Genomic DNA, 14,662 nt, shown 5'->3' on the forward strand with positions numbered 1-14,662 from the left:
TTTAGAGACCTTTTTGTTTCTAAACTTTACACAAACAAGTGGCGTAGGAGATGGGAGGACTGACTGCTCCAAGCTGTTTGTTTTCAGTGTGTGAAAGAGCCTGCCTGTCAGCTCTGTAGGACAGGTGACTCTACTGATGTGACACTTTGTCCCTGTCCTTAAAGAGTTTATTTAACCCATTAGTTGTAAAATAGGAAGACAAAACCTTGAGGATTTTGCATGAATGGAAAGATCTTTGCAACTTTTTGGCAGTTTCCTGTATTACTCTTACTACCTACAATAGAAGCACTTAGTTGTCCCATGTAACTGCAGGTTCTGTGCTGATTGCTTTGCACTCGAGTTCAAAAGATTGTCCCAAAAAATTTCTGGTTATAACATTTTCACTTTAACCTAAAGAGACCAGGTAAGAGCTTACTGGTGTTTCTGGATTGGTTTACAGTTTGAAGAATCAGTTGTTAAATTAACTCTTAATACAAGGCAGTACTATTTTTACCCTTTAGAATTTTCTTAATGGAAAGCTTTTCCTTCAGAAATTAATATACTTGAGTGTTTTCATTTTGTTCTTCAGCTGTATTCAAGATCTGAGGTCAGAGACTTGCGTGAAGAAAAGATGGCATAGAAATATTTAAAGGATTTTTAATAATGCAGTAGTATTAGATGTGGTATTAACAGGCTACATTTTGATGCTTGGTTCAAAATTTATTGTTTAGGGATGAAGACATGCAAAGCCTGGCTAGTTTGATGAGTATGAAACAAGCTGATATTGGAAATCTGGATGATTTTGAGGAAGACAATGAGGAAGATGAAGAAAACCGAGTGAATCAAGAGGAAAAGGCTGCAAAAATTACAGGTTGGTTTTGCCATGTTGATGGTAAAATAGAGTTCTCCGTCCTAATTGCCAGCTGTGTCCCATGGATTTTATCCTTACGCTGTATTTGTACTTTGTTTTGACTCCAAAACAGAACAAGATGTAAGATGATTTGATTGAACATGAACCCGTAACTGAACAATGTTTAATTTGATTTAAGTTCGTTAGTGTTTGTGCACTCAGGGACCCTATTTTCAGGAGAGAAAACACCAGGTGGGCAGCATTTTAGGGAAAGAAAGAACCAGTGTGAACAGAGGAGCGAGAGGCAGACAGAAATGGAACAATATGTGAAAAAACAAATGGAAAGTGAAATAAGGAAGGCAGTTTGTGAAAATTGAGTACAGCATTGTTAAGCGTGGAGATTCTGCTCATAACATGATAACTCCAGGCAGTGTAGGGCTTTTGGCTGGGGTTGTCTCATGGAAGTGGAATCAAGGGACTATTAAGGGACTTCAGTGGGATTTGGCAGTAAGGCTGTTTGAAGTGAGGTGGTATAACCACATCTTAACTGCTTGCTGCTGAAAGTGCTCAGTGTGGTCAGGTTAGCTGAACTAACCAACATAAGGTCAGGATGTGATAAATTATTGGTAGAGATCGTTATCTGGTGCTGCTCAGGTGAGTTCTGTAGAAGTTCTTAGTTTAAGAGAAGAATTAGGAAAAGAAAAGGAACTTTTTGAGCCAGCCTTGGTGTTTGCCAGTGATCTTTTAAAATGTCATAATAATGAGATCCTTCTCTAAAAAGGAGTAGAGCATCCCAAGGAAAGAAGTGTACTGTCAAATCAGTTCTTCAAAATCCTGAGGAGCCTTGGTTGGGTATTTCGAAGCAGTAATTGCATTGCTTTTTTGAGCTGTTGTTGCAATTGAGGGACTCTGCTTGAAGCAGTTATTAGCTAGTTATATTTACAGTTGTGAAAGGATGCAAATCTGTTTTCTCTATGCTTTACATATTCAATTAAAAGTTTTTTACCGTGACCAAATCTCTACTTCTGCTGTATTTGTGTGGTACACAGCAGATTGGAAAGTCAAGAATAAAATATGAGAGATAGTGTCTTCTTGGTCAAGGAGTGGTGAAATACCAGTCTGGCCACACTGAGATCACTCTGCAAAGCTTCTCACTCCTTTCCCAGCATAACTAAAATGATTGGGCTGCATGTTCAGAACAGCAAACAGAAGCACAGGCCATCCTGTAATCCCAGAGAGAAAAGCACGTGAAGGAGGTGCTCCATAAAGTCTATATAAACTGTTTTCAGGTGTATTTTATTAAGATATGCCTGTACACTGCTCTGAGGACTACTTCAGAAAACCTGTGTGCAGGGTAGTAAATGGAAAGCAGCAGATCTTGCTCCTCAACTTCATTGTTTTTGCAGTGCTCAGCATCTTAGCAAACTCAGCAATTCCTGAACCGGCAAAAAGCTCATGTAGATTGGCCTATTGCGTTTGCTGGCCTTTGGCTCTACATGGTGACCATCCCTGTAGTTAGATGGGGAATAGTGGGCTGTCTGACCTAAGTTAGGATTGTTCCGAGCCTCTTTCCTCCTCATACACACACTTGCTGCGTTCACACTGAGTGCAATGCTAAGACCTATCTTGAAGTTTCAGAGGCATTTCAGCTGTTCAGGTACTGTTGTAAAGGCCAAAATGTTTTAACCAAACATTACACTTACTCCTGGAAGGGCAGAAGCAGTAAATACTTCTGGAGTTACTGTATCTGCTTGTTGCTCAGCCCCTTCTGGTGCTATTTTCTGACTACGCCGGGTGGCAAGGCTGAGCGTTTTGTTGGTAGTCATGAAAGGAACTTGAGGAGGGAAAGTCAGCCTCAGATCTTTTCTTTTCATGTTGGCTGGCTAAGTTTTCTTGTATGAGAGAAGAAGATGGGTGGACTAGATCTTGAAGGAGAATGGACAAGAAGAAAGATGGAATGAATATTGAAGGAGAATGGTTTCCCAAGCAAATGGGAGAGCCTGAAACAAAGGCAGTAAACATAGTAAATAAAATAGAGAAGATCTGTTTCAACATGTGTTAAAGACAATGTAGAGGTTTCTTCTGATTTCACTGTCAGTTGCAATGACTCCTGTAGCAAATAGAACCAATGGGAAAACTGATAAAACTCATGGAGGACAGCTCAGGAGCAGGGGAGAAGGGAGAGTGCTGTCTCGGATAGATGGAGGTAGGAAAATAGGAGCAAATATAGAAAGAAGGAAATTAGCAAGCAAAACTGATGTGGTGATGTAGTCTTTTTAAATTCCTTTAAAAGATAATTGTCTTCACAGAATCCCATGAAGTTAATTGAGGAAGTTACATAACCCTTTTGAAAGTTTGCTGCTCCCAACATTTTCTCATCTGTTGCCTTGTGAGGGTGTTGGCAGCCAAGCAGGCTGGAATGCCTTCACTGACTCAGAGTCCCCTGCGGCAAATCACTTTGCCCTGGTGTGCCTGTTTTCCCAACTGTAAAATGGGGATACTGGCTGCAGCTCCTTCGGAGGAGCGATGGGAGGATTACAAAGTTCATTTTTGTAAGTGAGCTTTGAAAAAATAAAGGGCAAGCAGTAAAGCAGAAGGGATTATTATCTTTACTTTTGACTCAAGGTCTCACAGAAGTGTTGGATGACGCCATGACCGAAACACTGTCGTTCTCAAGCGGCAGCTACAGGCGGTGCTGCTGGTCTCTGCCACAGACACCATTCCTTTTGCAGGGTACAAAAATTGATGTTTTACTTGGGCCCAAAGTTACAATTTCAGAGATGAATAAAAGTATCTACACTAGGGGAATGAGACAGACCTTTAAATAGGGCCCTAGATGGTGCAGGTGAGTTAGGAAATGCTGCTTCTTTTCCTTGATGTGTTGCCTAACACTGGGTAAGTATCTGTGCCTCTATTTCTTCAGCTGTGAAATTAGTGATGCAATTCTGACCTACCTCAAAAGCACTGTGGAATTTGATGTGGTCAACACAGGAGTTACTGCCATAAGGCTGAACTTAAGATGAGGCCAGAAGATGTTTTTCATTCAAAGCACCGCTTCCTTTCAAATAAAAATCTTGCTCCATCTCAGTTTTCAACGTCCTTGACAACATTTCTTGTGTAAATTTTGCACGCATAAAAACTGTATCTCCATCTAACTGTTCTAGTTTGTGTGAACGTGAAAGTGATGTTTGTAGCCATGAAGTTCAAAGATTAAAATACTTCAGCTTCTCTACCCCTCCCAGAACCTGTCCTTAGTCTCAAGTTGAAGATGGGACATTCCAAGGCACTGAAGAAATATGGCTTGTAACTCACAAACCTAGGACGGTAATAAATACACTGTTTCCCTTAATGTTTTAATTGCTACGCTGAAGTTAATAGCTGCGTCCTGCTCCATCTGCCCAGGAGCAGGGTGGCTCTCCCAGGTGCCACATGCACTGAGCAACATGCCCATGTGTGACCTGCTGCAGGTGCCTGAGTCCCAGCTTATTTCGAGAGCAGGCTTCTGCAGGGCAGTATGTGTAATCCTTCCTTGCCATTTGAAAAGCCATCCCTCTTGTGCTGTTTTCTGATACCTTTACTCTTTTTTTTTTTTTTTTTCCTGGTAGTGCCACGCTGCTTTAAAAAAAGAGCAAAAGAAAAGGAGGAGAAACACCTCTAGTGATTTATACAGCATACTTGTTGAACAAGCTAATATATGCTTGTAGATAGTGAGATATATAAAAAAGATAATATAAGGCATAAATCTTCAACCTACTGTTTCCACTCTCCAAAATATGACATAAACCATTTAATATTGTAATGAGAAACACTGCAGTGCATACGGGTGTTTAGGTTGGCAGATGGGACCAGGTGATTCAGACCACATCAAAGAATTCCCTCTTTTAAAGCTCAGATTTTAATTTGTTATTTTCTGACAATATAAAATTGAATCGTAATTGTTGTTTTTTTGGTGGTTTTTTTTCTTCACATGCTGGGATAATAAATTGTACATCATGTCAGCATCTCACCCTGTTTAAAGCTGGTAATTTGTTTCTACTAGCCTTTTATAAGGTTGGTTCTGTTTTATTCGAATACAGGAAGGCTTTTTGCCTTTGTGCATCTTGTGTCTTAAAAACTCTCAGAAGACAGTGTGACACTGTTCAGGAGTCTGAGATGTATATATGATTTATACTGAGAAAGCCAAGCTTTTGGGGGCAGTTTGGTGTTGTTTTAGGGCATTAGTCTTGTTTGCCAGAGTTAAAAATAAGGAAGCGAGGATGGTGAAATGAACTCTGTGTAGACAGCCATAAGTGTAATCTCATCTAAGTAGATTGTGCTCTATAATCAGGAATGCTGGTGAGGTGTGGTGAGGAGGAATTCTGCTGTGGTTTGTCATTGGTAGAATAGGTCTTGTCCAAAAGATACTGGCAGCACAGATCATTTCCTTGGTAATTTGCAGATTGGCATATCTTTGCACAGTGGCTGGAAGATAAATTTTTAACCATGCGATTGAGAGGCATTGAGGTTCTGGACTCTGCTTTTGCCTTCAGCTTCGGAGTTGGATCAGGTGGTGTTGCCCTTTGGGAAAGCATGGGAAGGTCTGAGTGGTGTGGCAGCAATGCGAGCTGGTACCGTTGTTGTACTGCTCTGTTTTCTCTCACTCTGTTTTCTCTCAAAAAAAGCAGTGGGATGTCAGTGATACTCAGTAAGCAGAATCGTTTCTCCTGCACAGGTTTCTTCTGCCCATTTTTCTCCTGGAAGGCCAATACAGGCTGTCCCCTCTTGACAGAAACCTGTACCTGAGGGCTTTCAGAGACATGCTCAGCTCAGTCCCCATCAGTACAGAAGCTGTATTTGTCAGATGCTGTGGATAGGAGCTACTCTGGGGTGGGATCAGGGTGGAATCTTTCCCCTTGCAGCAGAAGTGGGACCTAGTCAGTTTTTATTTCTTTCTTGCACGGTTATGGAGGCATCCTGATTAGAATTAAACACTGAGGTTGATAGGTGTTAAGGTTACAAGTTCGTGGCAACTCACAGCTGTGCACTATGGACAAAAGGAAAAATGGGATCTCGGGGAGCACTTCGGTTCTTTGCATGGCATTGCAGTAGGAAGTGTAACTGATGGATGTGTTCAGTATGCTTTCCAATAGCACAGTAGTGACCACATCTTTTAGAACTGTGATACTGGGTTTGTCACTCGTTGTAAATGATAAATAATCACTATGTGTGTATAAATAAATTGCAATATGTGTGTATGTGTGTTGGTTTTCTGTGGCCTTAAAGGCTCAGCAGGGATGTAAATCATTCTGGGGCTCTTTTGTCTTGTTTGACAGTGGTTTAAAATTCCAGTTTTCTTCACAATCAGGAAAATCCCTTTAATTATATCTTAGTATGTGTTTTGAATTGATGTACATACTCATCTTTATAAAGCTAATTACTGTTGCTGACACCAGGAGTCTAGCAAGATTTGTTTATTAGATGATCACTGAAGGGTTCTACAGAGATGCTTTGCTATAGGTATATCATTGTTAAAGCTTGTTCTACGTGTATTCTTTCAATTAATACTAAATGTCTTCTCCCTTACTCTCTCTCTCTCTCTCTTTTTCTAGTAACAGTGTCTGTTCCACTTCTGTTTCATTAAATGCCCTTGCCTTACATTTGTCTTGACTGGCTTCTATTTACAGAAATTGTAAACCAGCTGAATGCTCTGAGCACCTTAGATGAAGATCAAGATGACTGCATAAAGCAAGCAAATATGCCTTCAGCTAAATCAGCCAGTTCCTCTGAAGGTCTATGAGCTTTCCTCCTTTCTTTCTGTTTCTGATTGTCTGTATTTACTGTGACCTATTGCCTTTTGACTCCTGCTTGTATTCAACTGTCAGTTTTATCTCTGTGCTTCCACCCAGCATGACTCTCAGTAATTTGTAGTGCATCCAACAGGTAACAACACGATAGAGAAAGAGACTGTCTCCTCTGCAGCTGCACTGTCATCTGATAATGAACAAGAACAGAAAAAATATTGGGAAAAAAAAAGAAAGAAAACAAAAAAAAACCAAGCATAAAACTTCAGTTGTGCTGTCAGTAATATTTGACCTCTCTAACTTGACACAATGTCTCCACTCTGATTTCACATGCACGTTGCATCCAAAAATTGAAATTTCCCTCTGATAATTTACCATCTGCGTGAGCCACCAAAAAGAAATTGCTGTTTAGTTTGTTAGGTGTTCTGCAGTGTATATTTAATGAAGATTATAAAAGGCTTCATTATAGTCATTTGTATTTCATAATGTTCTGATCAGCAAATGGTAGTTTCATTCATTTCACTTTTTTTTCCCCCTCCTTTGTTGTTGTACTACTGAAGTGAATTTGCTTAGTTGTTCTGTAGGTGACATTTCTTGAGACAGTACTTAGAGGGACTGTTGATATGTGTAGGTTTTTTTAAGTTTGGAATGCGTTAGATGAACAGTTTGTATCTATACTGACACAATATTCCAACTCATTTCTAGAGCTTATCAGTAAGCTTAATTTCCTGGACAAAGAGGAACAAGACCTGGCTGACTCTAGTATGAACCCTTTTGGTGATCCTGATGCAGCCGAATTGAATCCATTTGGAGATCCTGATGTGGAAGGTAATGCATTTGTTTTGCATAATTAATCACTAATTAAAAGTGTTAAAACCACTTTTTTTTTTTTTTTTTTGGTAGGACTGAAAATGAAGAATGTTCTCATAAAATACAGTTATTGCATTAGGTACTGAGGTAGCAACAGTAGCAATAGCAGTGATCCAGTTGTCACTGGAAAATTGGTTTGTCCTTTGAATCACATCCTTCCTCATGCGCATTTGCTTTGAGGGAATATGAGTTTAGAGCTGAACTCAGAGAGTTGCTGACCTATCAGGGTGTCTTATTACTGCTCACCTGATAGAATGCACACGTGGTATAAATAGCAAAGCATACTGTCAGGTGCCTCTGTTACATGTGGAACAGAATCTTCCATGCAGTCTTCACTGTATCACAGCTGTTCTTGATTTGGGTTAGCTCTAATCTTCATTAATATAGCTTAATTGTATCTCTTTCATTCTTTTTTTGCTTTTATGGCTTCCTCAGTTAAGTCTTCTGGCATCACGCCTTGCACTGCGTGGTAGGTGTTAATCCTCTTTCCAGACCAACATGCCTATTCTTGTTTTGTTTGGGTGAGAAATAAAATTCCTTTAAGTGTTTAATTTGTGTCTTCAGCTACAAGGCCAGAAAGCAGCATCTTAGCATCTTTTCTGTCCCCAGCTTCATGTGTGGATATCTAGATTTCCATCTGTTGCCATCAGAAAAAAAAAAAATAATAATAATAATAATAAAAGCTGTAATCAAATTCTCCTGTTCAGTGCTCCAAGACTTCCTTTCCCATAAAGGATAGCAAGAAGTATTTGCCACCTTTGACAAAACCTCATTGCAGTGGCAGTAGAAGTGAACCACACCAGGCAGGAACAGGCTAGGTGTAGCCACGGCATTTCTAATGCCAAGCTTAATGAAGGTGTGTTTCAGAGCTGTAGTTTCCACCTATACTTACTCTTTCTCTGAACAAATGGAATGATTTCTCAAGTGTTTTTTCTGCCTTCTGAGTCCACAGAACCTATTAATGGCCTGTGGTGTCGTCCCACAGTCTGTATTTCTTAAGCAGGGATATTGCACTATCCTCTGTATTTGGCCATTGAAGTCATAAGGCCATTATCTCAGGCTCCTCCCACTCCTGAGTTGTCTAGAGCTGCAGAAGTGAGTTGTTTCAGCTTTGTAGATACTAATATATATGGATTATGTTTTGGTGTCCGGATCTTTGGGTTCTTTTCCAGCTTGCACCTCAGCTGCTAATTCCTTTAGGATCAGAGAAGGAGGCAAACCAAGGATGTAAAATACCCATTCACGTTTTGTTGTTCACGCACAAGTTTCTCTGAGACTCAGCCTATATTATTTTCTTTCTTCTTTACTTAAGAAAGAAATGCTCCTTGTCCAACTCTCCAAGTCCCATCCTACCTAAATTGCTGTCTTCTAAACTCAACTTTTTCTTGCAGAAAGCAGCAGCCCTACTGATGACAAAATGTGGGAACTAAGAATCATTTCCTTCTAATCTCAGGGACTGGGAGCTGGAAACTGGTTGTTTCCTAGTGTTGGAATAACTTAATACCTTATGTCATGTTCCCAATGACTAGCCTGCATCCGAGGCTCCATCCTGCTTACATTCCCAAAAGACTCCCCGTATGTATATGTCACAGTTTTTCAATCAGCTGTAGTCCCTTTAATGGTACTGTTGAAGGCGTTACTGCCATCATAGACAATCCTCCATTCCTCTGGATCTGCCTTGTGTACTTGGATAGGTCTCAGGCTCTTGGGTCCCCAAAGAAGTCCCATCTGTATTGCTGTGGGCAGTGATGCTGAGTTGCTGGGTGTGTGTGTACCAGCTATTCCTCCCACACAGTCACCATCACGCAGCAATCAACGTACCATAACATGACAGTGATTTTGATAAACAGGGTGGCACTGGATTCTTCCTACTGTGTCATAGGTGTTTTTCATTTGGGATCAGTCATGTTCATGTGAAAGAAATTTGCCTTCCTGGAACATTGAACATTGTGGAAATCTGAAGTGTTTTGGGCTGTCAGATAGAAGTGGGACATCTGGTGTGGCATTTTCAAGTTTTTCATTTACAGTTAGTGCCTCATTGGAGACTTTAAACCACCACAGGCACCTTTGAGAATTGCTGGCTCTTCCACTCCAGAGCTGTCTTGTCCCTGCAGTGGGCATTGGTGATGTTCATCCTCCCTTTGTTGAGTTGTGCCTTTTCTCCAGCCCTCTACCTTCAACAGAAAGTTAGGGGGAGTGGGGTAAAAGTGCTAAGACAAATTAGTTATGACGGTTCTGGTGTTCAGCAACAGAAGGGATCTCTTGGATATATCTATGGCTAATTGGTGTATCTGTACATGGGCATGAGCTATGGAATACTCTGAAAGCCCATCTGTTGTTGCCCTATCACAGAGAACAGCCTGGTTAGTTTTCCATCTATTAGCAGATGTAGTTCCTCTTAGTTTAGGATACTTCTTCTACTTGGAGATCTCAATGCAAGTTTTACTGCTGCTGTCTCTTTTTTGGAGGCAATTTGAGACTATGCCCAGTTGTTCGTTTTTGCGTCCTTCAGTGAATGGGCCCTATTTGGTGGCTGCCCCAGGAGCCTGGGAGCACAACAGAGGTTCAGGAGTTTAAGGCAGACTTTCTCCTACAGGCTTAGAGAGTCACATTACCTGTTTCACTTGTCTTGTGATCAGCTTAAATCGGGAGATTAACTTCTTATGCATGCAGGGATGAGGTATTTTTCTATCCACTACACGTTAGTCTGCTTTATCTTTTTATATGAATGATCCAGAATCTTGAATTTAGGTTTTATGTGAAAGATCAGAAGCTCTCAATGAAGTGTGTAAGATGATTTCCCCAAGGTGGTCATCCACCATTTTCTGAGTCCTTTGCCGTCAGAGGCTAGAAGGCACCATGTGCCACTTGGCAGAACAGTCCAGGGATATTCCTATAAAGCCACTACCTTGAGTGCTTAGTGAGAGTGCTTGCAGTCACCCAGCATATGAATATGTATGCACTGACAGTCACTCAAAGAGAAAGGAGAATTGCTTGCCAGTAGGTGCTTCTTTCCTAGACAGATATTTCTTGTGCCTGTCCACAGCTGAGCTGCTTTCCCTCTACCTTTCTAATCCCATAATCACCTAACCCTGGGAATGAAGGGTGGAGAGAAACCAAAGGCATGATTGCTCCCAGCATCTGTGTGTACACTGTGGGTGCTCTGCATGGCAGAGGGCTTCAGCAAGCTACCTCAGGGTTACTGCTTGGTTTAAAAAGTCCTTGGTGTAAGTGATCGTGCACAGTAGAGTGAACATGAATATGAACAACTTGCATCAAAAATCCTCAGAAATCTTCCAATGTATCTTGTGGTTGACGAGTCAAATTGAAGCTTATCATCTCTGTATCTAGTAGGTCAGCTAGATGTTAGAAATCTGAAGAATCGAGAGAAAAATCTTGTCCAGAATACCATTCTGCAGCTTTCATACTAGCCAATATGTTGCTCATCATCTGAAGATTGCCTTTTGGATAGTCTTTTAGTCCCATTACAACAGAACTCTACAATCAGATAATTTTTGTGCAAAATTTTTTACATGTGGAAGACATCATAGCCAATAAATGGAAATAGGAAACTACAGAACACTGTCAGTGTCCCCAGAATGTTTTCTAATTAGATGGGGTTTCTGCTTTTGAAGTTGTGTATGACCAATACACACCTAAGACATGAGGGTAGCTATTTTTTGCCACCCCTTTTGATTTAAAACATTATTTACTTTACCAATGCATTTGTTTATGTTGTGCACAGACTTCTGAACTCACTGCGAAGTACGTGACAGTGCAAATGAAAATAGTACTGTTTTGCAGTACCAACACCCACCATCCTTATAGGATAGTCCTAAGGAGAGCAATACAGGAACCAAGATGTAGGAGAAAAGATTTCTCTTTTTATGTTTCTTAATGAAATGTGATGTCTTGCTGGTACTAGCTAAAGTAGGGGAGAATCATCAGTGGTTTGTAGGAATGCCAAACACTGTGCTTTCTAGAAGTATTGGGAAGTAATATTTTTATGCTGCTTGTTCCTCTGCACTCACATCACCATCGTGTCTGTGTGCCTGCCAGTAGTGCAGCAAGTGGCATAGCTAAGTATCTTTCACATGTGGCTTCTTCTTTCATCTTTTGCCAAGGGGAAAGTTGTGTGTGTAATGTTTTGGTAGGGGTTCTGTTTGGTTCTGGGGAGTATGTCACAATATGTTTGTGTTACAAAAGGCAAGTGGTTTGAAGGGCAGGGTGATTTTTGGAGATCCTCTGGGAACTAGAAGGCTGATTGTGCAGATAGGCAGTGCCAGTCAGGGTGATTACTATCACAGGCAGTCTTTCCCAGTGCAGTTAGAGCAAGAACTGTCTTCAGCGTCTGGCACAAGAGCAGATGGTGCTGCTGCTGTAGTAATATTCTGCCTGTTCTCTTGTCACTCCTACCCCTGTGGCTTTATTACTTAACCATGCAAAATTACCATGTGTTTGACCCTTGGAGTGCCAAGCTGCAAATGTAATTTTTAAATCTGTGTAGAGAGCTACAATTAAAAAATGACTTCAGCAACCAAATGTCCTGAGTTTTCTTTCAGCTGTGATTAATGATGGGGAGAACAAGAAAATAGCTGGTGAGTTGTTAGTATAAAATCAGCCTGAAGAAGGAAAGAAGCCTCTTTTTAAGTTTTAGAGGGACTCACAGAGCAGCAACAACACTTGACATGAAAGGCAGACCTGAAGGTTCTAGTTGGATTCAGAAGAGGGAACATTTCCCCTGGCTTTCTGGGGTTTGTTCTTTGCTCTGCCTGCTGGCAGCGAAGCACGGTGGGTGCAAACCTCAAAACCATTCTCTGCTAGTTGGCTCATGAGCCTCTGGGCTCTGCCCTCCAGTGCAGAATGGGCTCCCTCCTTTTGTGGGAACAACTGAGGAAGCAGAGAAAAAAGTGGTGTCCTGGATGACAGGAAGAGAGAATGAGGAGACAAGCTAAGTGTTTTAGTGAGTGCCTGTAAAATTAATTCTTAAAAATGATGTCTTTAGAGGCTCCTTTACATTTAGCCTATGTGCAGCGTTTTGTGATGTCTGTGAGCTAAGAGTAAGCCTGAGGTCTCTCATTGCTGATCCGCAGCGCTCTCTGTGTGAGGCCATATCTATAGTTACCACTGAGCTAATGAATGCAAGAAATAAATTTGCCCTGGTTAGGGTTGCAGCACTTGATCTGCAGTGCTGAAATAGAACTGCAAAAACCATTTGTGCTCTCCTTAAAATCTATTGGATTTAAACAAAAATTTAACTCGTTGTTTCCAAGAGGTGCTTGAAAGCACATTAAAGATAGAAGCTTACCATTCAGTTACAAGAGATGATTTCCCTGAATGTTTTTAGTGTCAGGAAATTCTCCTGACATTCTTTGCAGTAATAGGTCCTCTCTTTTTAAACCACAATGTATGCATCCTAGCACAGTGGGTTAATTGTATGAACATTACTTTGAATGCCACGTGTGAGTTATCAGGAAGTTTTGCTCAGATAAGATAACATGTATTTATCAACAGATCTGAGTGCAGGTGTGGTGATCCATCTTCTAATATGCAGTTGTAGAAGCAGGCATTAAGGGGCTGTGCACTTCCTTGGTAAAATATTTCAAGGTTTGAAATAACTTTAATCAAAGGGTTTTTGATGAGCAGTTCAATTTGAACAGCGTGTGCATGGGCCACTTTTCTGTGTTTCGTTAGGTTACTCCAAATCTACATTAGGTTACTGCAGACCTCTTAAGCACCAGTGCTTGGCCTCGTTATCAAAGCACTAAATGTGTTGGTAACATTGGTGTATCACCCACAACTGACATGAGCTTCTAGTCATGCATTTCTAGACAGTAGATGTGGGGGTCTACTCTCCTGATTTTAGACATTAGCAATGTGAACCTGTCCTGGTTAGCTGGCTTAACCAGTTTAAATGGTAACAGGACATCTTTTTTTTTCTTCAGATTTTGCTAAGGCCGTTATTACAGTTCTTTCCTTTTTTTTTTTTCCTTTTTTTTTTTCTTTTTTACTGTTAGAAGGATTAAATCTTTTTATAATATGCTTTGACAGTCTAAAGGCTGTTTGGCTATTAGGCATAAAAATAGTTTTTTCTGATCTCACTTTATTTCCTGTCATCCCATTTCAGTGCAGTGACTAGGCTGCACTCCTTTTCATTCTCCTTTTAACTCCAGCTCTTGATGTGAGACTATGATAGCTGCATTCTGAAAGTTAAATATAAGAACAAGAACATATGGTATACAAAAAAAGATAGTTGTAAGTACTGTATGTATTGCTTCTTTAATACTAAGTTGGACCAAGTTGCTGATGGAATAAGAGACTTTAAGCCTCACCTGGAATTAAAGGCATTTTTAAATGTAATTTTACGAATAATCACTGCAGGGAAATCCCATGGGCACAGGCACTGTGCGTAGTCACACGTGTGTCTACCAGTCAGAACCTGTAGTACCGTCTGGAAAAGTGCAGCTTTATTTTCTTTCACCCAGCTGAGCTCACCTTCAATCCCAGATGGGTGATTTATCTCCTGGGTATCCACCTAGGGTTTAAGTAAGGTTTTCATTGCTTTATTCCTTTATTTGAGGCAAAACCATTTGTTCTTCAGATTTACGATCAAACACTTCAGAAACAGCTTCTTAAAAGTAGCACAGAAGACAGTATGATAATACAGCCTTTGCAGGTCAACTGTAAAGAATCAAGAAGAAGAAAGGCACTAGGCATCTGTAATCAAGTCTTTCCAGTAGGTCCCGGTAGTTCTGAGAAGGACTAAAGCTTTTCCTGCTCTAGGCCCACTGGCTGGTGACTAGTCCAGTGCCTAAGGTAGGTGGAGCTGCTCCTTGCACCATTGGGCCGTATTCTGGTTCAGCCAGCAGTGGCTCTTGTACAAGCCGTAGGTTACACAACCCGCTGTGTAGGGCTGTCTGTCACCTTGGCTCTGTGCTAATGGCTGGAGACAGGGTAAAAGTTTCCTGGTGGAGCAGAAAACATCTGCATTTTCTGTCAGTTCACAGGGTAGGCAACTTAACATCTTCCATCCAAGACCAAGTGACTGCAGCGCTGCTTTTTTTCACTGCCCCTTGCCTTCATTAGTTGATTGACTAGAAATGTTGTCTTCCCCAGTATTAGCTAAGTGACAAATATACTTGGGACTCCATCTTTTTTCTTTTTTTTAGTACCATGCTACAAA

The 14,662-nt window shown here is 40.8% G+C and overlaps 1 protein-coding gene across 9 annotated transcripts in view; it reads left to right on the forward strand.

Annotated features, from left to right (window-relative positions):
- EHBP1 (EH domain binding protein 1) overlaps nucleotides 1-14,662 on the forward strand; it is a 196,298-nt gene that overhangs the window by 75,966 nt on the left and 105,670 nt on the right. For all 9 annotated transcript variants that reach the window (XR_006170291.1, XM_042826828.1, XM_042826838.1 and 6 more), the window contains exons 7-8: nucleotides 711-850; nucleotides 7,315-7,437. Coding sequence is in view for 8 of the 9 variants with exons in the window: in XM_042826828.1 (XP_042682762.1) it covers nucleotides 711-850; nucleotides 7,315-7,437 (263 nt within the window). In the remaining variant the exon portion in view is untranslated. The remainder of the gene's footprint in view (nucleotides 1-710; nucleotides 851-7,314; nucleotides 7,438-14,662) is intronic.

The sequence above is a fragment of the Centrocercus urophasianus genome, unplaced genomic scaffold, assembly GCF_019232065.1.
Source record: "Centrocercus urophasianus isolate 14NV4802_14NV808 unplaced genomic scaffold, USGS_Curo_1.0 seq_10, whole genome shotgun sequence".
In the NCBI taxonomy this organism is placed as follows: domain Eukaryota; kingdom Metazoa; phylum Chordata; class Aves; order Galliformes; family Phasianidae; genus Centrocercus; species Centrocercus urophasianus.